The sequence below is a fragment of the Ceratosolen solmsi genome, unplaced genomic scaffold (assembly GCF_000503995.2).
Source record: "Ceratosolen solmsi marchali unplaced genomic scaffold, CerSol_1.0 scaffold27, whole genome shotgun sequence".
Taxonomy (NCBI): domain Eukaryota; kingdom Metazoa; phylum Arthropoda; class Insecta; order Hymenoptera; family Agaonidae; genus Ceratosolen; species Ceratosolen solmsi.
This window is the reverse complement of record NW_011948426.1, coordinates 1480686-1505642: the sequence shown is the minus strand read 5'-3', so window position 1 is coordinate 1505642 and position 24957 is coordinate 1480686. Positions and strand designations below refer to the sequence as shown.

At 36.8% G+C, this 24957-nt stretch overlaps 4 protein-coding genes across 4 annotated transcripts in view; 3 read left to right on the top strand and 1 right to left on the bottom strand.

Annotated features, from left to right (window-relative positions):
- Positions 1-2460: 2460 nt before the first annotated feature.
- On the bottom strand, positions 2461-7904 carry LOC105363101 (methyltransferase-like protein 22). Its single transcript, XM_011500696.1, has 6 exons — positions 7808-7904; positions 5121-5202; positions 4903-5034; positions 3986-4171; positions 3502-3669; positions 2461-2869 (listed from the first exon to the last, which is right to left on the bottom strand). Exons 1-6 carry the CDS (start codon positions 7859-7861, stop codon positions 2589-2591), a joined length of 903 nt encoding a protein of 300 aa, XP_011498998.1. The 5' UTR covers positions 7862-7904; the 3' UTR covers positions 2461-2588.
- Positions 7905-11239: 3335 nt separating this feature from the next.
- On the top strand, positions 11240-18357 carry Pdi (protein disulfide isomerase). The gene is made up of 8 exons (XM_011500697.1): positions 11240-11478; positions 14981-15312; positions 15547-15684; positions 15781-16011; positions 16105-16476; positions 16648-16776; positions 16876-16962; positions 17555-18357. Exons 1-8 carry the CDS (start codon positions 11325-11327, stop codon positions 17603-17605), a joined length of 1494 nt encoding a protein of 497 aa, XP_011498999.1. The 5' UTR covers positions 11240-11324; the 3' UTR covers positions 17606-18357.
- A 27-nt stretch (positions 18358-18384) lies between these two features.
- Positions 18385-24371, top strand: LOC105363305 (uncharacterized). The gene is made up of 6 exons (XM_011500972.1): positions 18385-18500; positions 19528-19727; positions 21775-22286; positions 22539-22935; positions 23433-23721; positions 24089-24371. The coding sequence occupies exons 1-6, from the start codon at positions 18449-18451 to the stop codon at positions 24346-24348; spliced, it is 1710 nt and encodes a 569-aa protein (XP_011499274.1). The 5' UTR covers positions 18385-18448; the 3' UTR covers positions 24349-24371.
- A 412-nt stretch (positions 24372-24783) lies between these two features.
- LOC105363304 (dynein intermediate chain 2, axonemal) overlaps positions 24784-24957 on the top strand; it is a 5116-nt gene continuing 4942 nt past the window's right edge. The window contains 1 exon segment of the mRNA XM_011500971.1: positions 24784-24951. Within this exon segment, the coding sequence (XP_011499273.1) occupies positions 24804-24951 (148 nt within the window). The 5' untranslated portion in view covers positions 24784-24803.

The following is a 24957-nucleotide window of genomic DNA, read 5'->3' as shown; positions in this document are numbered from 1 at the left end:
AAAATAAAATAACAACATTTGCTGATTAAATTTGCATTCTAATATAATTAGAGGTCCCGGGGATAGGCAACACGCGCTTCCAACAACATGGATTTTGTAATATAATAAAATGTAAAAGTTATAGAGTCACTGATTAGTATGAACCTTGGCTTCTCCACAGTGAGTCTCTCTCTCTCTCTCTCTCTCTCTTTCTCTCTGTGTGTGTATGTGTATATGTGTGTGTGTGTGTGTGTGTGTGTGTGTGTGTGTGTGTGTGAGTGAGAGAGACAAAAACAAAAAAAAATTCCTCCAACATTCGTTGGGTTCCGGGGCAAGCTGCAGGTTGGCCCTAACGAAGATAAAGCCGGCGAGTATTCCCTCCTTTGACGCCCTTAATCGCGATTTAGGCAAAGTCGCGCAGAGCGCCGACGAGTCAAGGATAGAAGATGGGGAGAGCGCCGATTTGGACTTGAACGACAACGTGAGCACGGTAAAGCGACAGGGGACGAGCGAGGCGAAGGACGAGGAGTCGGCCGGCAAAATTCTAGATTACTTCGAGAAGCTGAGGCTCGTCGAGAATTCGTCGGTCGTTAATTCGATGACCAAGGATCAGTGCGCGCAAAATCCCACGGACGCCAAGAGCGCAATTGATTACGGCTCGGGCGACGTGCAGCAGGATTTCGCGCTCAACTTGAATCTCGACCTGCCCGATGAGAACTTCGCCGGCATGGCTTGCGCTCAGATCTTCGACTCCAAGAGACGAAGCGTCCAGTGGAACCGGGAAGTCGACGTTATTTATTACGCCGGGGACTCCAACGGAGGTGAATATTCGCTTTTCCGCTAATCGTTCGATCGCGCTTCTCGAGCTTTGCCTGCATTTAAAATTGGATTGGAGCATCGTCTGGCTTTGCGTCGTCGGTTTTGCGAAATCGATTGATAGAATAACGCGGCGATTGTTTGACGATGGTTTTTTGGTGTTCGAGGGGCGAACGTTTATCGCGTCGTTTCTCCTCTCGTTTGGCTCTGTTAAATCCAATAGATTGCCAGGTATTAACGCGACTTTGATGATTATTTTGGTGGTGATGGAGTACAATAGAATTCCTTCGTCCATCTCGCGCGATCGTTTATTAGCGATTCGGCATTCTCGGGATGAAGAATTAAAAAATCGCGAGCTAATATGGGAAAATAAGTAAATGGGAGTGGAGAGGACGATAAGCGTGGCTATGCGAGAAGCGGGCGAGTAAGGCAAATCGGCTTGTGATATTAATAGAGAGCGCCGTTGACGAATGGAATGAATTATATCGTGAATATTGAAGATATACAACACGTTTTCCCGTAGGTAAAGTTGTGCGTCGCGAAAACGAGCCTCTGCGAGAAGAAACGGATCAACAGGCTCGACGTAACAAATTCATTCAGCTGGCTCTGACTAAGAAGTTATTGTCTAATGTGAGTGCGTGCCAACTCCGTGACCCTTGGCTCGTTGTACTGCCCAAGTAACTGTCTTTTATCTTAAAAAAAAGCGAGCGATTTATCCTTTACTGCTTGTACTCCCGGCCTTTTGTCAGCGCGCAAAATCATGGCCTTTTGCCAACTCGTGCGATAAGTGAATCAATACCGTCGCACGAGCCCTCGCGATTAATTACGAATAAACTTTTTAAGTAATACAAGGAGGCGGCGATTAGAAATTTCGCTCTTCCCTAACCTTCTTCATCCCCCCCCCACCCACCCCTTCCCTTCCCTTCCCTTTGCCGAATGTGTTATTGGAACATTAAAACGCCCGTTAAATAGCCCATGCACGCGCATTATCCAAGTTCGAGGATGTCGCAAACGCATATTAAGTCGAGACGCGTTTTCAGGCGTGCCCGCGCAATAAAAAAGAAAAAAAAGAAAAAGAAAAAAAGGATACTGTGATTCAAGTAAAAACAAAAAAACAAATATAGTAATATTTTTTATTGGAGCTGATTGCGCATTCGTCGCTCGAAAGCTTAAGGCTGTTTACGGGCTTGTTATTACTGAGTTTGCGAATTGCTCGGCAATAATTTAATGGCAAGCATGAAGCAAAGGATAGCCTTATATAGTAGAATAAGTACATCCAAAATTGATAATTTTCATGTATAGTCGGAATTGGAAGATTTGTTAAGAAAGTATGCGTGAACGAACGCTTGTCGTGGCCACGCTTAGATTCTATTATTAATAGAGCGAAAAACAAATTACTTATTGAATTTTTTCAATTGTACATCTTATTATTTATGAACATTTTGCGCTTATTACGAATTATTCTTTATATATAAAAAATAAACTACATTTCTTTATACAATTTCTACTATTTACATTGTCATAAAAGAGAGTGTGTGAGAGAGAGAGAGAGAGAGAGAGAGAGAGAGAGAGAGAATAGTCAATTTTCCATCGCTACTACTCAACTAATTTACATTACCTCTGATATCAATATGACTGATAATAATTCGCGCCATTGCAATTCACGTCGTTGCGCCAAGTCGTGACATATTGTATTTAGAAAATGACGAAATTGTTAATCTTATGAAAAATCGACTATTTTGCTCATCCATTCTCACATAAATTCAACGGCCGGCGAAATATAAAAAGCACACTCAATGCCTCTTCTCGATTTTCATCAATAACAATTGACTGAGCCTTTGATAATGGAAGTACTGTGGAAAGTCCAAATCAATTTCCTCGATCGACCAGTTCAATTTACGGCGCTTAATGCATCGTAAAAACTCCTCGTACATCGGGGCCACGGAGTCGAGATCGGTGATCGTGAATACGTATCGCTTCTCCATGGCCACATAAGCTTGTCGCACGTTTGGTAAATCCAGGAGCTTCGTCAAAGTTTTCACGAAGCCGTCCGTTATCTTATCGTCGTAAATGACTGAAAGTCAGACGTTAATAATTATTATTTTGGTTGGCCTGGCATCGTGTGTATTTGTATTTCCGTTCCTTTACTCAGACACGACGGAGCTCTACGAAAATTTCAATACGAAAATTAAAATTTTAACGCGTTAACCGAGCTCCACATGTCTGTTTGTGACAAAATGTTTAATATCTTGTAGTCCTATTGAATCGAAAAACAAATTTACTTTCCAGGCAGGCAACGTGCGTTCGCTATCAACAGTTTGCATTAATAGAATTAAATTTCTTTGAAATTCCAGTTGTATGATTAAATTAAATTTTCTCAAATAGTGATAACAATGCAAATAAGAAATTAAGGCCAATTCAAGTTTTAATGCGTTTTGATAATCAAGTAATTTCGGCTTCACTATTTTTATACCACCACTACTACCATTACTACTATTATTAGTACTACTATTACTACCACACTACTACCATTAATTATTATTGATCTCGTTATTGTTATTGTTATTATTGTTGTTGTTGTTGTTGTTGTTGTTGTTATTATTATTATTACATTTATTATTACTATTATTGCTACAGTTATTTCTATTACTACTATTATCTTATATTAACATTATAAATTATTGGAGTGGTATTGTAATGCTTTACCGTCGGCTGCCATTATAACGTCCACTTTCGTAACTTTATTCTTCAAAGTTGTATTCCAATCTGTATTCAAAAAATCAAGTTCCGTTATGGTAACATTAGATTTTATTAGAACTTTATTTCTTTCAAAGTTCTTTTCTATCAGCTTAAGTATCCCGCCAAGGTTGATGTCTGAAAATATATTGGGCGATAATAAATATATATCTGCAAATATCAATGATTTTCAACAAATTATTAATGCATTTATATATGTACAACGACATTAGAGGCTTAAAATTAAAAAAATTTTGGCTTTAGATTGTACGAAATGTTATTTTTGTCCAAAAAGGTATATAATTTTAATTTGACATTGATATTTACGACATCAGATACATACATAATAATAATAATAATAATAATAATAAAATAAATAAATAATTAAAGTGAGAAGAAAGTCGAAAGATCGATTTCAAAGTGGGAAAAAAATGTTTAAAAATTAAAGGTGTACCTGAACAAATGACTTCCTTCGCTGACATACCGGCAATAATACTATCAAAACCGACTCCAGAACCTAATTCTAGAACGGTTTTATTTTGAAATATATCTGGGTGGGATAGAATGTAATCGCCAAGTAGTAATGCACCGCGCCAAATTTGCAAGCCAACCAACTTGAGTTCCGTGGCCGTACTATGCTCTATTGTCAATAAAACAATATTATCGTTACTTTATATCTAATTAACCATAAAGATCCTTTTCAAAATTATCAATTTTGGTCTACTGCAATGAGTGTCTCAAATGTCCATCCATCATAAATATTTTCGAATTTCTTAAAAGTATCGTACGTTATTTTTGAAGAAAAAAAAACAAACAAACAAAAAAAAAAAGAATAAATAAATAAAAAGAAACAAGCATTAACCTGCCTTTAATCGATTATTAAGACGATCGTTCAACTGTTACGTAAATGATTAAATGAGCTCCCATGGCACGCATTAATGTATAGGAATATTTTATAAGAAACCTAATTTCGGAATACCTCCGGATACCGTAAGTGTAAGCAAGCAAGCGATATATATATATATATATATATATATATATATACGTAAGTGTAAGCGCGCAAGAGATATATATATATATATATATATATATATATATATATATATATATATATATATATTGATAATGGATATATCGCTTATAATATACGCCACTTTCCTTTCATTATTTTCTTTGTTAATTAAAGGATAAATAGAATTTCATTGCTTGGCGATGTGTACCCATTTCGCATCTTATCCCTTAATCATAAAAATCTATTCTAATCATTTGATTAACGTAGTATCTAACTCTTTTGACGATAAAACACTTTTGTACAGAGATTCGCTAGTAAGCTAAGATTACAATGTTCGAAAACTGCAAGATATTATGTACCAATTAAAATACTTCTTTCTTCACTGCGATCCAGGATCAAGTCGCCGTCCTCGTCGTACTCTAAAACTCCATTCCCCAAACGACTTTTTCGCATGTGCGGTGGATACTTGAAAAAGAACTTGGATACAGCATCTGAAGCACGAAAAAAATGAATCCTGCATACTTTAATAGTCAAACACTAAATGATCAAATAACGAGAATTACACTATAATGCTCACTTTTACTTTCTTGCACTTGTGTTTCGGCCGCCAAGTCTTTTTCGCTCAAAACTTCCGACCTTATTTTGTAAGCCGACATTTTCTATAAAGTATAATTTCGAAAATTATAATAAACAAATTACTGGATTATGTTATGCGTTTTTACTTAAAAAAAAAACAAAAAAAACAAAAAAAAAAACTGTTCTCATCAAAATTAAGTGTACTTTACAGGCGAGTTTCCAATTTGTTCATACATTACTTATATATATATATATATATATATAAGTGAATTTCGGGAATATTTAAGAGATAAATGAAAAAACAAGCCTTTATGTATTTTATCTCAAATTTCTTTAAGTGTAGAGGGTAACTTTTATAATTTTCCTTTTTTTCTCAAAAAGGTAACTATAACTCGCTAACCCTCGATTAAGCGTGACGCGCCCATAATTATCATCTTTTTTTTATTTATTTCTTTATTTTTTATTATTTATTTTTTTTTTTGTATCAATTTTTTCGTAGCCTGCAGCTACTTCTGCAGGCAAAATAATGGCAAAAACATAAAGTTTCATCATCCCTGTGAAATTGAATCAACGTACACTCATAGATGCTAAAAATGTTTATCACTTAAAAATGTGTAAGCTTTTGTAAAAAATAATTTCTCTGCCTTTTTATAATATCGCGTGTAAAATGTGAAAATATTCAAATTCTGTCAAAATCTGCAATGAAGTATCTGAAAATACTTTAAATTTTGTTGCATGCCAATTTCTGCTGACGCAGTTGAAAACAAAAACAAACAAACAAACGCTTAAAGGTTTAATTAACGGTTTGATATTACAATGTCACTGTATTACTTAAATGCAAAGCATTGTAAATGTTATCTCATAAATATTATCAAATTTATACTTAACACTACATTGTTTTTTAAGAAAAATAAATTTCATGTTTTCAAAAATCGCGACGTATTATAATTTCCTAAGTAGATGAGTTGTATAAACGATCTATAATAATAATAATAATAATAATAATAATAATAATAATAATAATAACAATAAGAATAAGAATAATGATAATAGTAATAATAATAATAGTAATAATAATAATAATAAAAATAATATAGAATACATAATAGTTTGAATTACGCGTGTAAAAAAATTTTTGTTTGATGTTTATGCTTAACACATTAAAAACTCCTTGTGATGCGAATAATATTAATTTTACTGAAATCTTTCATAAATAACTCATTTATAAATTAAACAACATTATTTGTACGAAGTTATTTGAACTCTGTACTTATTTTTATTACCTTAATTGTCAGTAATATATTATTAATTTGTTTTGTAATTTATAGAATAATAAATAGAGTAATAGTAAAATTATATATTGCAAATGTAATGAAGAAGTAATAAAATTATTTGTAGAAATTTTAATGCATGCCAATAAAAGTGCATGATAAATATAGAAACGTCTAATAAATAATTGTGATTATGTCTGTCATTATACAGCTTCTGATAATTCATTAATGTTAAAAGTAATAGGAACGCGAATATTTCAAATAAATAAATAAGCTTTTTTCATTTGAAATATCGCTTAAAACATATATAGCATACAATAATACTATATACGTGCGCGAGCGCACAAGCGCACGCACGCACGCACGCACGCACGCACGCACGCACGCACACACGTACACACGTACACACACACACACACACACACACAAAGTAATGAAATAAAATAAAAGAAAAATATTTATATATATATATATATATATATAATTTTTTTATTTATTTTTTCTTTTTTTATGAAAATCCCTAAAGCAGCGCAAATGACTGTTGTTTATCAAAACCATCATACATTCACCTGCGTACGTGCAACTCACAGTATTATGCAAGGTTAAAATCATAAAAGATAATAATAATGATATATATATATATATAATTTCGAGTGCGTGTTAAATTAGAATTTCAACAATTCTTATCGAATCTCTGTATACTTTCTGCGGGAAAATCATAAAATTAGAGGCGGAAAAAAAATACCATCAAAAATATCGTCAAGACATTATATGTATTATCGGGGGGTATCGCGATTGTAAGGTTTATTTATTTTAAAAGGATTATTAGTTTGGCAGCATCAAGTAAATGCAATGTTTGTCCGCGATTACGATCGAATATGACCTCCCGAAGCAAAAACTCAACGCCCAAATTCGCCAAGATATGCCTCACTCCCCATCCCCCCATCAACGTAAATGATCGCGGCGAAGCCATTCACTGCTGCTGCTGCTGCTGCTCCAGCTGCTCCAGCTCCACTATTGACGAATACATGAAATTCCAAGAATATCATTAAAGCACATAACTCACCCAATGTATATAGCTATTAACGGACTAGGAAGCGAGCGCGATGCGATTTCACGAAATCTATTTCTAAACTCGAATTATTTCTCAACTCTCGTATAAGCCGACACCACCAATATCGACTCTATAATGTAACAGGTTGGTTCCTCCGGCCGTTGTTGTTTTGTGATTAATGGGAGGCCACCACCCGCGCACGACAACGGCTGCCCCAACAATCGAGACAACGTCGAGAAGAAGCCTCAATCAATTATTTAGCCAAACCGCTGAATTAATTTCCACAACGGAGTGGCCCGCTCTCACGGCCACGGGCTCAACTCACTTATATTAATAGCCAGGGCCGCGATCGATCCTCCGTACCTCCGCGATCCGTTGCTCAAGTTCAATGCCGACAGTCCGCCCATCGACAATCATCCCCGAGATGACTGCCGCCGCGGACTGCGTTCGCCCGGGTGACGATGCGAGACGCACTGGTGGCTGGCGCGCGCGCGCTCGCACACACCCGCGCCAATTATTTTCGGACGCCTGACAGCGGTACTCCCCCTCGGCGATCAGCTGCTCGAGCGAGGCGCGCGCATCCCCGTGGGAGCCGGGGAACGACGAAGGGCTTGGGAGGGTTGGCTGTCTCGCATTGCTTAAATAATAAAGCTACGTCGCCCGACGGCCGTTTCCCTCGCCGTCGCAATTCCCCACAGCCGGGTATCTTGAATCAGTCGAGCGGCTCACCGAGCGGCCCTAACCTTGGACGAGGAAGAGCGCGAGCGTCTTCCGGGTGGACGACGTGTCGTCGTGCGACTCTCCGTTGGCGCGCGCGCAACCTCGTGCCCAATCAGGGCTCACCACGGCGCGGAGGCAATGCCACGCGTGCGTCCGTCCCTCCGGGGATTACGAACTCCGGCGCGTCTGACGATGCCGGTGCCCGTACCGTCAGCTTACCGAGGCCCTGACCGTCAGACGCCGAGCCGAGCCGAGCCGAGCCGAGCCCCTCGTTCCCCAGTAGCAGCCGCCATCGAGCCGCAAAAAGAAAGAAAGAAAGAAAGAAAGAAAAAAAAAAATAATAAAAAATAAAAAAACTCCTTTTCCAGGGGGATGGCTTTTGTCGCTTGTACTTTCATCGGGACCTTTTGCTGTCTGTATCTCGTTGAAGCGGTGGTGGGTTCGGGTGGGCAAAGGGGAAGGGGGCTGGGACTTTGGACTGTGAGGGCAAGAGGCGAAGGTACCGTTCAACCAAATGCCAAAACATTGCTATCTCACACTCCAATGTCATTACATTATTCGCGGTTGGGGTGGGGTGTCGTCTTAAAACAACCTTCGCCACGGATGTTGCGAGCGAACGATGGTTGGTCCAAGTACCGCCGCAGCACTCGCTTAATTAATGAACTTCGGGGGTTGTGAGAACAGAAGGGGGTGGGGGGGGGGGGGGGGGGGGGGTCTCTTTAAAGGGTAAATTATCGAGAATGCGTTATTAGTCCCTAAGCGATATCCTAACGCGGATTTTCACCTTTGGGGCTCTACGATACTTTCAAATTGATTGGTTCGATAAAAACTTTTGTTATAAACATTAATTAACGATATTACATTCGTACTTCGAGTTTGCAAGTATTACGTGCGCCGATCTTCGATGATGATTGAGGTGTATAGGCAAACGCAATCAAAGTCTAAAGTTGATTAAAAATTATAATTTATTCGAATGATATGGATATAAACATGCGTTAACTTGTAAGGTCGCGATGTAAGATCTTGATAAAGATATTTCTTATCGCAGAATCATTAAGAGCAAGAGTCCTGATTAAAAATATTAATACTTAAATTTTATAATTAACGTTTCTGCTCTTTTTTCGCGTAGCATCGTAAATAACCAGACGCGCGATCAGTAGTCCCAAACGATGGATTTCAATCGTTCATTTATTTGGGCATTTTATATAATTCCAGTGTTTTTGTGTATGTAAACTTGCATCCTACTTGTAGCAATAGTAATAACAATAGTAATAGCATTAGCAGCATCAGCCGCCACCACTAACGCAACCACAACCATATACAAAACGATATATATAACAATAACTACTACCACTACTACTACTACTACTACTACTACTACTACTACTATTATTATCGCAAAAAAAAAAAATACGGTAAGAAATTCATTAAATTACAAAACGTTCCCAGTAAGCTAAGTATCATTCCTTAATTAATAATATTTACGACATATGCTCGATCGCATGTAATTATGGTAAATAAAAACTGTCGCTTCACTCCAAGGAGCAGCATTATAACGCATTGAATATTTTTGAAATTTTTTTTCTCTACGTAAGAGCTGCCAAAGTTGAGGCCCCCAACATTACGTCCAATAAGTTTTATTCACAGCTCTCTTTCTCTTCATAAATTACGATCGATCAAAACACAAATTTGTATTTTAATATATCATGGATTACAGTAAAAATCTTACATATGTTTTTGTCCGGCATCGTATTACGATTCCGACTACACCGGCTTTGTGCGCTGCATCGTGTTGCACAGGTGAGTGTATACGTGATTCAATAATATTTTGATAATATTTAATCGACCAACTACTCCCTGACGATTTGCCTGCCCTTAAAGGTTTTACAGTTAAGGTGAAAAGGAAATGGGAAAAGGAAGAGATGGAAAGGAACGATACAACAATAAAGAGAAAAACAAACCACGGGAACGAAGCAGCCGCGCCGATCATCCGAGCGACGATATGAGAATAATTTTTCGGATTTTTCTTCGAATTTCACTTGGCAAATAACTTTTAAACTTACAAACTTGGTACGTACGTACGTACGTACGTACGTACACAGAGAGAAAACAGCTCGACGTATATCTTTAACGCAATCGTACTAACCCCCCAATAACACCATTCGCTTTACACTATAATTTGTTCAATGATTTACCATCCGCGTTCCACGACTCAACGAGGGATCCTCGTTGGATGTTCCCCAGCACCAAACTCGACGGCCCTGCGACCGAGCACTAAACGAGTACAACGAGCGCCAAGTACCAAGGCACCTGAAATACGTATGCGTTTGGGAGAGGCTCGAAGTGGAGCGGCTCGGCTCGTCCCGACCCGGCCCATCCCAGCTCAGCCCACCCAGCCCATCCCAACTCGGCCCGCTCCTCGAGCAACTTCCTCGAGCAAGCTCATAAACTTTTTACGAACCTCCCCGTTTATTCTCATGCACAAAGGGCCACGCGGCTAACGAATAATCCGACGTCATTGGAACGATAAGTTCACTGAGATTAATGCCCGAGGGGTTGGTAGACACGTGAGTGCGCGTCGGGTTGTGACGAGCCAAATCCGTCTTCCTCTTGCGCTGGTCATGATCGGGAACGAGTGAAGATCGCCTCCGGACGTATGGGCGACGGCCGTCTGTCGCGGATACGCGAAGCGAACCAAGCGGAAGTCGTGGAAAGGTGGCTTGACTGCCTCCGGCCATATATATCGCCAATGTTGGCGAATTCCGGTCGGGAGAGAGCCATAACGACGGGCCTAATTGGATCAGCAGCCGTCGTCGTGGCCCAGTTGCCGCAGCCGCCGCGGGCGGTCGAGACATGGAGGGCGTCGAGTTGTGTCGGTCACCTGACGGTAAGTCTGACGTGCCGGCTGACGTCGCCGCTCCGCCGCCGGCACGCGCGTTCCATGTCCCTCGACCCTCCTCGCTACCGCGCTCCCCCCTTCGCCACCGACGGTCTATCCCCATCCCGACGCCTTCCTCACGCCGCTCGACGAGCTCTCTCCCTCTCTCATCCGATAGGCACGGCTGGTGGTGCGGTCGTGGATGTTCCGTGGAAGCACGGCGTACGTATACGCGCGGTGCTCACGACCGCCATCGGCCATTTGTTCGCGAGAAAGCCAAGGATGAAGTTCGCACTGCTCGCTACCGTCGTCGGGGCTTGTCTCCTGTTTGGAGCCACGCGCGCCGAGATCGTGCTGGACAGCGATGTGCTCGTCATCACCAAGGACAACTTCGAGGAGGCTGTCAAGAAGTACGACTATATTCTCTTCAAGTACTGTGAGTATCGGGGCGACGCCGTTGGGTGACTGACGTTCGCCTCCTGGTCCAGGGCGGTTACAGTGGACTTTGGACGCGATCGACAGCCATACCCTTCTGATATATAGATATATATATATATATATATATATCTTTCCGTTTTCCCTTCTTATCCGTCCAGGCATCCTGTTGCGCATCTCGGCTATGGTGTCCCCGTGTCGGTTGGAAAGATCACCGCTAGATTTGTCCACGTCAGCGCATCTTCCTTTTTCTTTTCTTCCCGTTACCTCAGCCCCACTGCGCCTTGATAAGCGGCGAGCGTTTTCATTTGTCGTCGCGCTGTTTTTCCTGCACTCCTTCTTTTTTCCTTTACTTTATTTATAAGCTTTCTCTCTCTCTCTCTCACTCACTCACTCACTCACTCACTCACTCACTCACTCACTCACTCACTCACTCACTCACTCACTCACTCACTCACTCACTCACTCACTCACTCACTCACTCACTCACTCACTCACTCACTCACTCACTCACTCACTCACTCACTCACTCACTCACTCACTCACTCACTCACACTCTTTTGCCGTACAATCGAAAATGTCGTGTGATGAAGCAGAAGCAGGCAGGGAATGCAGAACGCGCGCGCGCGCGCGCGAGTTTCTCTCGATCGTTGAATGTTTGACCGGAGACGCGATAAAGTGCCATTATGGTAATTTCTCAGCGGCTTCTCGCTACTTTATTAATATATAGTGAAATACCGCGGGTATGTACGTGGATGCGTGGGATTCCCGACAACGCGACCGTGCATCCCTGCACTCTATATACCGGGACGAAAATCCCTTGAATCTTCGTATTCCGTTGTGTGGGTGTTTGCGTGTGTTAGTTGCGAGCGTGTACGTGCGCCCTCGAATGATCGCTGGACGGACGATGCTTCACATTTTAAATGCGGATGCATCGTTGAGTGTGTGTTAGCGCCCTGCGACTAGCGGTCGATCCTTTTTCTCGACATAACTTTCCTCCTGCTCGCATATGTTTACCCAATACCAAAGTCTCCAACTTTCGAACGTTCCCGTAATTTTGTTATCACTGACGGTATATTCGTCGCGGGCCATTCCGCGGGATGTGTCACATCAAAGTTGCTACAGCGAGGCTAAAATAAAATAAGTAGGTAACTTTTTTTGCCAGTGACTCGACTTTCCTTAGCTCGAGATTTAAAACCGAGTTCTCGGCTGCTTTTTGGTGAATTTTTTTCTCTATTATACGCCACCATCATTTCGACGATTTGGACAAAATTGTTAAAAATTATTAAAAGAGCCGCGAGTGGGAAGGATTTTTCTTTTCATTTCTTTTCATTTCTTTTCATTTCTTTTTATAATTTGTTGCGGCCTATAAGCGGCTGAGAGAGTGATTAAGTGATTTATTTAATGGGCAGTACTGTAAATTTGATGAAATTAAGCAAATAAATGTCAGAGGTGGCACTTTATCATGTTGAAATTGGACATGAGACAAGCTCACGAGCATTTTGGTGCTCGATAATATAATAAGCGCTAATTTAACATTTTTTAAACTTTGAGTAAATTCATTTGATGGTAGGATTTTTCATGATTTTTCAGCTTTAGACTTTTTAAATTATCGGTTGATCAAAGTCCAAAGGCAAATAAAAATATCATCAAAATTATGGTAATATAAAATTTTTTTATTCTTGTCGCTTGTACTAATATTTAATTAGTCTTTAATGCAATGCTTTAAAATGTTATCAAACTTGAAAAACTATTCAAGAAATTTCATTTGTCAATATTAGATTTTTTTTCCCCCGGTATTTCCATAAGCAGTTGGGTGCGTATTTATCTAAAGTCTTAATATAAGAGACAAAGAGCAGTCCATACTAATGCCAAGAAAAAGAAGTTTTTTTTCTACGCTGATAGCTTATCATAATTTTGATAGTTTTGTTAAGAAAGGGAAAAAAGGGGGGTGGGGAGAAAAGAAAAGAAAAGAAAAGAAAAGAAAAGTAAAGTAAAGCAAAGTAAAAGTCTCGCTTACATAATTCTTTCATCGGTACTTACTTTTCCTACTTTTGGTCTTAATCCAATGCACTCGCATACAGCAAATCTTCTAGATGCAAAGAATTAAATCTTAATAAAAAACGTTTGTCATTAACTGTAGTGGTGATTTATTGAATTTGAAAGTTTCGACGCCGTTTCTTCTAGTCGACAAAATTCTTTAACCATTAACTTTCTACTAAATTTATTACATTCAAATATTCTCTCTGCTCGTTTGACCTACAATTCAGGGGAAACGACCTATTTCTTCATTAATCACATTCGATCACGTTATGTTAAAATTTTATTAATTTAATGGCATACATATTTTGAACAACATTTTTGGTTTTATAATTAAAATATCAATTTTTGATTGACCAATTTCTGACAAAACAATCAAAGTATATAAAATATGGAATACTGATAAAATATATCACTTAGATTACATGTAAGTTTTTTTAGAACTTATCGCTAACTTGTCCCATTAAATTAACTGTAAACCATTCATTTTATTAATGCAAATTATTTCGCATCACAAAAACAAGCCATTATTTTATAAAATTTATAACTTACAATATTTAATTCTATATTTATGATCATTCTAGTTGGTATTCCATTCAATAAGCAAATAATAAATAATTATTTGCTCTTTTATTACTAAGTCAGTTGATTGTACTTAAAGAAATTTCATTGTAATTATATTACAAAACTTACCTTTGATATGAAATTTCCCTTAATATAATTTGCCTCGTGTCATCAAGACAGTTTATTATGAAATATAGACAGTTGTATTATTTTAATAGGTATTTTTATATTAATAGAAATTAATTGTTATGTACGGGTTTTTTATAGAACCAAATTCTTGTTCGGCACACACAAGATTAATATATCGGTAATAACAAATTAAATAAGCGAAGGATTTCTATTGTATGCTAACCGAGGAGCACAACAAAACAGAAAACCACAAGATATACATAAATTAAAAATAATCATTATTTGATTCGGTGTAAATTATATTTAGTGAATGTTTAATATGTGGCATAAATACATATCAGGGGGAAATGCAATGATTTCGAATTGAATTTAAGAAATTTTTAATAATATAATTACTCGAGCGTTTGAATTTAATGCACACTCGTGTTACAAGCCTGTTTGTTCAAAATCAAACTATTTTTATTCTCATATTTCGTTACTTAGAAGAAGGATACGCCGTTAATGGTCTTGATATATTTAAATCAAAATCAATAGCTTTGAACGATTAAACCTTTTGAAACGTTATTTATATATATTATTGCTGGCATATAATGTATAAATTTGACTAGGAAGAAGAAATCGAGTCATGAAAAATCAATGGTTTAAAAAAAAAAAGAAAAAGAAATCGTACATGATACGTGGACTAACGATTACAATTAATACAATTAATAATACATACAGTGAGATTGTAAAAGTGAAGCAAATTAAAAATAAAAATAATAATTTGCCAGATGCTCCATGGTGTGGGCATTGCAAGGCTTTAGCTCCAGAGTACGCCAAAGCTGCCAAGACATTACTGGAGCAGAACTCTGAAGTGAAACTTGCTAAAGTAGATGCCACCATTGAAACCGACTTGGCAGAGCAATACGAAGTTAAGGGTTATCCGACCTTGAAGTTCTATCGCAAAGGCACTCACATTGAATATAGCGGTGGTCGTAAGGCTGAAGATATTGTTAACTGGGTTACCAAGAGGACTGGGCCTCCTGCCAAAGATTTACAGAGTGTCGAAGAAGTTAAAGCTTTCATCGAGAACAACAATGTTGCCATTGTTGGTTTCTTTAAGGTTAGTAAAAACTTGATTCACTAATAATAGAAATTCAGTTTTAAAGATATTTCTTAACAATGAAGAAAACAATTATATAAGAATCGACTAAAAAAATGATCCAATTCTTTTTCTTTTTTCTTTTTTTTCCATTGTACTTCATCCCCTAGAAATTATATATACTATTCGACGTATCGATAATTTTGACAAAATAAAACCATGCATACTGTTAATCTTGGATTTTCTCTTTTTTAGGACCTTGAATCTGAAAAAGCCAAAGTATTTATGGAAGTTGGTAATGCTATCGACGATCACGTGTTTGGTGTCTCCAGTAGCGATGAAGTATTTTCAGAGTACAAAGTCGAAGATAATAAAATCTTCCTGTTCAAGAATGTAATAATAATATTTTAATTTTGTAAATACTTGAGCAAAAGGAAGAAAAAAAAAAAACTTAATTAAAATGGATAATCATCTATGTTTTGATTTTAGTTTGACAACAAACAAATTGAATTCGTTGACGAACTCACCGTGGATAAGCTGACATATTTTGTTCAAGTAGAATCTTTACCTTTAATCGTGGAATTCAATCAGGAAACTGCTCGTAAGGTTTTCAGTGGCAAAATAAAAAATCATCTTCTTCTCTTCTTCAGCCAAGAAGCCGGTCACTTTGATAAATATTTAGAATCACTTACGAAACCAGCCGAAGAGTACCGTGGAAAGGTAAGTCCAATATAATTTCAGCAATTAAATTAAAAATAATACACTGTCTATTATTTGCCAATGCTAAACATCCCATTATGTACTCTCGTTCAGATTCTGTTTGTTACCATCAACGCCGACGAGGCCGACCACGAGCGTATCCTCGACTTCTTCGGTCTGAAAAAAGAGAACATGCCCGCCATGCGTATCATTCAACTCGAAGAGGACATGCCCAAGTACAAACCCGAAAGTACAGATCTGACTGTTGACAATATCAAGGAATTCGTTAACACGTTCCTTGATGGTAAACTGAAGAGGCATATAATTACCCAAGATTTGCCCGAAGATTGGGACAAGAACCCCGTCAAGGTCCTTGTCGGTACCAACTTCGCCGAGGTTGCCTATGACAAAAGCAAGCACGTGCTCGTTGAATTTTATGCTCCATGGTGCGGACACTGCAAACAACTCGCCCCGATCTACGAAGCTGTAAGTTAATACTCAAATAAATTTAATTCAAGCGTCTTTTATTGATTCATTTCGCTTGGTTTGTGCATTTAACGCGTTAAGGCCGCTCATCGAAAACAAATATCGTTGATTCGACCAAACTTAAGCTTTGAATAATGAAAAGATTTATTAATAAGGAATATTGCACTTTAGCTTGGGGAGAAATATAAGGATAGCGAGAAAGTAGTCATCGCCAAGATGGATGCTACTGCCAATGAATTGGAAGATATTACAATTTCCAGCTTCCCTAAGATCATATTGTACAAGGCTGAAACGAACGAGGTAGCGCGCTTATTTCATATTAAATGATAATATAATTATTAAAAAGAATTCCTAGCCTCGAGTATTGCAATTAAAATCTTAAATCTTGTTGTTCAATAGGCTGTTGAATACTACGGTGAAAGAACACTGAACGATCTGTCCAAGTTCATTGATTCCGATGGTGCCGATGAGCAAGGTGTCGAGGAGGTGAGAGAAATTAATTTTCGATTCTATTTTAGCAGACATTTTTCATTCGTCTCGCAATTATTTTTGATAATGTATGTATGCATGTATGATGGCCCGTTGATAACAAGACCAGTTTTAATTTATCTTTTTCGTGCATACGTTTTTTATGTAACCATAACGATTTCTCGTCACGATTAATCAGTACATAATTTTTAATCATTAGCTTTTACACAATCACAGCTTTAATAGCCGCTGATAAGCTGTCTCTTTTTTCTTCTTTCTTCTTCTTTTTTTTTTTTTTTTTTTTTTTTTTGTTTTTTTATTTTATTATTTTCTTATATTTTATTTTATTATTTTTATTTTTTTTACACGAAAACACGTTGATTATTGTTAATGCATTATTTTTAAGGACATTTTTATCGCACGCTCTGAATTAACATATTTCAAAGAAAAACGTTGAGAAAAATGAGCTACGTGAAAGTCAATATTAAGATCGAAGAGCATTAGAAATCTTTACTTTTACTTCGGATCGAGCATATAGATTTACAATACCAAAATAGTTTGTGTAATAATTATTATTTGAATTAATGTATAAATAAATATTCATTTTCAGACTGAAGAGGAGGACGAGGACGACGATGTTCCACGAAAGGACGAGCTGTGAGAAAATCACGCGCATTATCAGTATCATGAAGTAAACGCAAGAAAGAACATCCTTATCTCGACGTTTTCTCCCTTCGTGTCGATAATCAATACTACTTGCGCCAATTTTTTCTTCGGTGCAAGTAGTAATCCCCGACTGCAGTACATCTGCCCAGTCATATTTTATTTACATAAAGCTTGCATTGGGATCTAGTTTGCGAGATTCAACGTGTACATTTTTTTAATTGAAATTTCCTTGTACAGATTTAATGTTTGAAGTTTATGCTTCATTATTCTTTAAATTTTTTATTACCAATTTTTCACTGTTAATTTATGTGGAACGTCAATTTAGATCGATATTGTACTTACGCCGCTCGTCTTCCATCAGCGCCGTAATCATATAAACTTCTTCTTTTCAAAGCTTATTTTCTCTTTTTCTGCGAAGATACTTTAGACACAACATACTGGATACGCAGTTCTTATTTATTGCATTATTTAATAACAGTGCTCTTTTTTTAGAAAATGAAATTCAATTTCTTAAACTCCGACTTTGTTAGCCATTCCGGTGAATCAGCAGGGGAAGAGAGAAAGAAAGTGCGCGTGCGTGAGTGAGAGAGAAAAATATACAGTAAGGATACAGAGAGCAAGAAAAATTTTTAACGACAACTCTGCCGATTGCATTTCTTGGCGGGTGCCTTAACGAATTCCACTTTTCAGAATTCAATTAAACTATTGTTATTTTACGAATTATTTTAAATAAAACAAAAAACTATTTATAGTTTTTAAATTTTTTCACCGACTGATTGATGCATTTTTTTTCTTCTTTGCTTTGTTTTCAAATAGTAACATAATAAATAACAAATGAATGCAAGGCGGCACGAATAGAAGGAATATGAAATTCATATCTTTTAAGGAGATTCTGCAGTAAATTTAATAAAATTACATATTCCTTGAAATCGATACGTCATTTATTTTAATATTGTACTGTCACACTTATATTTCAGATTATTTCAACCTGAAGATTTTTAAATATGTTTTTACGATTTGATTATTATATGATTGTATGGGATGTGTTTAGAAAAATAAAAAATGTCCAAAAATTAAGTTACAAGTTATTATTCATGTAAGCGCAGACCAATTTATAAAAATGGATATATTAATAGCATTAATATTAATTAAAAGATTAGAAATATATAAAGAAAGAAAAAGAAAAAGGAAGAAATAAATAATCGTGTTCCTATATAAACGGAGAATAAACCTTATGTATAGATAGAGAGAGAGAGAGAGAGAGAGAGAAGTTATTTTCACCCACAAATTAAAGTCTGCAGAATCTCCTTATGTTCATAAACACACATATATCTATTCTTTATATATATATATATATATATATATGTGTGTGTGTGTGTGTGTGTGTGTGTGTGTGTACCTTATATGAAAAAAAAAAAATATATATATTATATATATATAATTAAATATTTTGTAAATGTCAATGAGACTGTCTTCTCTGTTACTATATCCTACGTGTAGATAAAACAATTCGTGATAATTTGAATATGTAAATTTGTCCACGCGACTAATATAAATTATATTTATACATAAAATTTGTATAAATAGATAACATTAATAATATTTTGTAATTTTACACGATTAAGTTTTCTAGTTGTTTTTGAAAAAAATATGAAAGTGAAATTAGCTTATATTTTTTTCATTTTTTAAAACGATATCAATATTGAATACAATGGAGTGGTTAATGTTCTGAAAGGAATTTACTGTCTTTATTTTATTTGCCTTATAATTAAAAATTTTGTTAAAAATTATATTTTTGTTGTTTATTTTGTTGTTTTTGTTGTTGTTGTTATTATCATTATTATCATTATTATCATTATTATTAATGCTTGTATGCTGATTTTTATTTGATTTTATTAATACTACAGGATGACAAGTATAAAAATGGACATGCGATGGATGAATGTTTTAGTTTGCAAGTTTTATACAACTTCGTTCATCTCATGTTGTCCGACACCGAGAGGACAAAGAAGACTTTGGAAATGGAATGCGAAGAAGCCAAATTTGCACTAAAACCTTGGCTTATAGAAAGCACGGTTGTTCGGCAACTTGACAAAAATATTTGCAGTTGCGAAGAAGTAAGAATAACATGATTTCGTTTTAATCGATTATATTTTATTGATAGAATGAATGCAGCATGGGATAAATAATTAATTCGATTATGTTTGAAACATAATGCCGTCCACACTGCTTATTAGCAATTTGACAATTTCACTTATTAATCGTATAGTTTTAAATAAATTATATTTTTCCATTAGTCTTAAATGATTAAAAGCTAATATAAATCTATGTCTTTTATATTGGATTAATTTGATTTATCATCGATAAAACATTTTCTATTTATTATTTCAATTTAAATTCGTCGTTTAAAATTAAAAGAAACGTTATAACGCAAACGATTTACGTAGAGTGACTAATGCGAGTTACTTTGCCAAAAATTACCATAAAAGTTCTAAAGAAATACAAACGTTGTATAGTAATTATTTACACAAACTATAAATTTAGAGTCTTTAATAGTTATTATTAGACTTTGTGGTAATAGAAGAAACTATTTCAACAATTATAAATAGCATTTACGTAAAAGTGGCTCGTTTGAGAAATATAACTTGGCGATAAGTATAGATAATAATGTTGCTTGCTTATTTGAAAAGTATACATAAATTTAGACGATATATAGCAATTTAACTAATACAATTTTGAAATACGGCTATCTTGTGTTGGTATCTGTGCTGGAAAGACAAAATTTCAATGCATGCATTTTAGGTATTGTGAGATTATACTAATGAAGGAAGTATTTCGTATCCGTCTGCTTTAAAGCTTTGATTTATCGAGCATATATTAGTAAACAATAATTTGATATGTAAGGAATTAATTATAAATTATTGTGCGTCATTTTTGTTGTTGTTGTTGTTTTTTTTTTTGTTTTTGTTTTTTTTTTTTGTCTTTTAAATAGTGAACATTGATTTTATAGAAATCGCGGTATTTTAAATTAACATTTGTTTCAATTAGTCTTGACAAATCGCAACTACTATCGATGTATTTGTATGTCAGGCCAAACAAACACTGCAACCACTTGAATTGTTTGAAAATTTCAATCAGTTTACTTTCACCTTACTATATATAAATAAAAGTATATTTCAAATATATATTTAAATTTAATGATTTCATGTATTTGTTTATCGTTGATCGCAGTAAGTATGGATTGTTTTAAGTAAAATTATTTACACGCTGTTTTGATATCCGTATAAATGGAGGGTAAGGCCTCACCTTCTGGACAAAGCCTTTGTCTTCATGCATTTCTCATAGTGCTAATAGACTATTTTAAATACATTGAAATACTTGACTAGAATGATAAATATGCTTTTGTTTCTTTTTAATTTAACACTGGTATTGACAAAAATAGTATTTGCTTTATTTGTCGTGAATTTGCCAAAGTACAAACGGACGGAAATTGCATTTCGAAAATTCAACGACAAAACGAAGTACAGGCTAATTAAAAGGATAACAATACGTTTTTTTTTTTTAAGTTACGTTAAAAACTGCATGTGCATGTAATCGTCAATGTCGTACGGTTAAACTGCACTCTGTTGCATAGATTTAACGATTAATGTTAAAATCATTAAAAAATGTGTAGATATGTAAAGATACTTTTATTTTTGCTTCTATACATTTATCCGCTAACTTCATTCGGTTACGGTTACTTCGAATATCTGTCTTGTTTACATTAATTTGAATTTTTTTTTTTTTTAATTTTTACACATAGCAATATTTTTATGCTACATCCTCAAGATTTTTGTTATTATGAAGTTTTCGCTCGATTTCATTTCATTACGATTGAACGGGGGTTGGATATTAATACTATTTCGAAAAATTCACGATTACCGCTTTCCGAGCGATCGTTCGTATTCCGAAAAATCGACAGCCAGCACAATGGACAGTTGGAATTTTGCCATAAAGTGTAAGTGTCGATCCATGTACCGTTAAAGCACTCTGGCCATGTACGTGGGCCGCTTTCCCTCGATTGTGTCGCCATTTCAACGACCTCTAGAACAAAGGAGCTTCGTTGGATTCGAAAAGGTCGTTTAAACACGCGACACGTTACAAGGATGTTAATTTGTCAATTAGGGATTAATGGAGAACCCGGAGGAGATAGCCGAAGAGATCGCCAAGACGTTACTTCACGCGCAGCAGCTGCGCGAAAAGCTCGCGGTGAACTTGAACAAGGAGCGCCGCGAGTCCCGCAAGCCGAGCACTCGGGAGATCTACACGAGGGCGCCGCCACCCCTCAAGGAGGCCAACACAAACGCGCCTCGGTCCAAGTCTCAGTACAGGAGCGTCTCCCAGCAGAGGCCCGCCGAGGAGCAGAGGCGCGCGCGATTACGGAGCGTCTCGAGCGTCCGGAACGTCGGCAACGAGAACGCGAGAGAAAGCGCGAGAACGCGGCTGCCCGCCTGGAGCCAGTTCAGAATCTCCGGGGACAACGACCTCGCGAGGCTCACGAGCACCCACAGGTCCAAGTCCAGCCAGCCCAACTTCATCCTGGCCAATAAGCTGAGCGTGCGTAGCGCCAATAATAAGTCAGCCGACAAGCGTCCGCCCAAGTGTCAGTTGGAAAAGTCGAGGAAAAGCGCCGATGGGTAAGTTCCAATGTCCCAGATGATCCAATGTCTAGAACAATGCTTCTGGCCTGGAGGCAATTATTATTAATTGTCGATTTTTTTCAACCTCTAAAGTGCCACGTTACCTTGCCTTGTAAAAATTTAAGTCACTTCTTTCAACCTATCAACCTTGACCTTGGCTTTACGAAGATTATCGCAATGATAGGCTGTAATATCTCTCGTTTATTAAGACTTTATTGCCTTTCATTAGCCAGGGCTTTTGTCACAATAATACTTTAGCATTGGTTGCAGCGGGATGGGCGGCAGATCAGCGAAAGCGAAAAGTTCCGATTTCTTGAGGAGCGTACGCAGCGAGGAGATGGAGACGCTCGGCAAGTTGAACAGTTTGATAAAAACGTTTGCGACCTCGACGAGGGTGAGTTCGTCGAGCGCGAGGGACAATTGCCCGATCCACGCGAAGGGGGCGTTGAACTTCGTCGAGGAGAAGGTCGTGACGTCGGTGGACGCGGTCGAGGGCTTGGACAGGATCGGCGTGCCCGGAAACTTGCTCAACATCCTGAAGACTTATCATGCTTTCGTGAGGTTGGAAGTCTTTCGCGATGCCAAGATGATTTCGAAGAAGCAGCCGGAAGCGGCCAACAACTTTTTGTCCAACCTCGAGGCTATTGTGAGTTTTAGAGAAGGATAGAAAGATCGGGATAACGTTTACCTACACGGCCCACGCGCTTCGGTTACTTTTTTCCCCGCATTCTCGAATACTTAAAAATCCATTAACTTTTTTTTTTTTCCTTTTTTTTTTTTTTTCCTTTTTTTTCGCATTTAAATGTAATCGTTTTGCTCATTATTGTATTAATAATTATATTTTTGCAATTTATTTACAAAATCTATCTTAATTTTAATCTATTCTTTTTTCGATATTTAACTAGTCGATTCTATTTATTATTTGTGAAGAAGAAAAAAAAATATATAAAACGTATTGCTTTTTAATGTATCGAATAATCATAAAATTCGCTTTTCTTTAGAGGTTTTGTATCGACGCTTTAGCAGCAAATAAAATACTAATTGCGGTTTCACGCGCACATTGATACGAATATTCGATAGTGTAAAGTGTTAATATTCGTCATGTCAAAATGCAATATCTCTTAATGTTAATTATTCTTACAGAATCGAAAAAAGAATCGTACCGATTTGAGCACTTATCACGATTTACTTAATGGATTTTCATTATTATACAGTGACTCTTTCAATTCCAACATGACTAAAGCTCAATTGAAGGAGCTTCGATCGCAATTTAAGGCCTTACAACTGTTATACGACGATTATAATATTAAACAGAAATCTGGCGAATTGACATTCTTGAACGAAAATGTACAATATGATGAATTTATATTCGATACGAAAAATTGGATGTCCAATGGCATATGGAATTACTTATGTATTCCCAATATGAAAGGTATAGAAATTTATTCGAGATATTAGACGTAAATTTTAGTCGTCGCTCTAATTCATAATTTCTACGCATTAATGCAAAAGTGTCAATTTCAAAGTATTTTTTTTTTTTTTTATCCATTTGTACGAATTAGAAAAGTTAATAATTTTTTTTCTTCTCGATTTGCCGATATTTAGTTTTATATTTCGCTTCGATTACCATTATACGACTTTAAATTATTTCACACGAATTCGAGATTACGCTTCAAATAAATCGTGGAACGGACAAATTAAATCGAATATACACATATACACTGGGACATTATAACGAGGATTATTTTACTTATTAGTCATTAAACGTTGGCTTATAATAATTTTGCATAAATTTATAGGAATATTTGGATCGCAATGCACCATATACTCGGACAACAATCAGCTGATATGTTTTTACGATTTTATTCAGAAAATTCAAAGGAAAACATACGAGATGGCATTGATAGAGCTATTGACGATGATGGTCATACCAAAGTTGAAGGAATTGTTCGATCCGACGAGCCACGAGTTTGTCAAAATATACAAAATGATCGTTACTATGATACAAATTCTCAACCCGACAGTTCCAGTTTTGGCGAAAACGGAATCCGAGGATTAATACGTTGCTAATTTATAAAATGTACCGATGTAGCCTGCGCTCGTTACATAACTCGTTTAATCTCTCGTGAAAAATTGAAGCCTCCGATGCTTTATAAATAAAGGATGTGTGCTCTCTTGGTAAGTTGCCGCGAGCTGTTTCGCAGATCTCGTATCGATTTAACAAAAAGGCGCGACAAGTGACGCTATACAAATATACGCATCGACGCAGCACCGATAAAACGCCAATTAATTACATCGCTCTCTTATATTTGTATTGTTTGTAACAAAAGTAGCAAAGCTTGAGATACCGGCGAAACAGAGTTTGAGCGAATTTGACGAAAATTAAGCGATTAAGTGTTTGTTGCGCGGACGATGATGTTAACCTCAACAATCGTTGGAATCCCGTCGTTCGCGTGAACGTGAAATATGCATTTGCCGTAAAGGATCAAAGTTCGAAACTCATTGCCGAGAAGGATGGAGCCTCAGTACGTTTACGTAAAGACTCGCTCGCAGTTTGGGAAAAGATGCTATTTTTCGGAATGCGATAAGCTTGAGGTCGACATCAAATCCGACCCGACTCTCGCCAAGGACTACGTTCACTTAGATCCGATATCAAGGTCAACGGAAT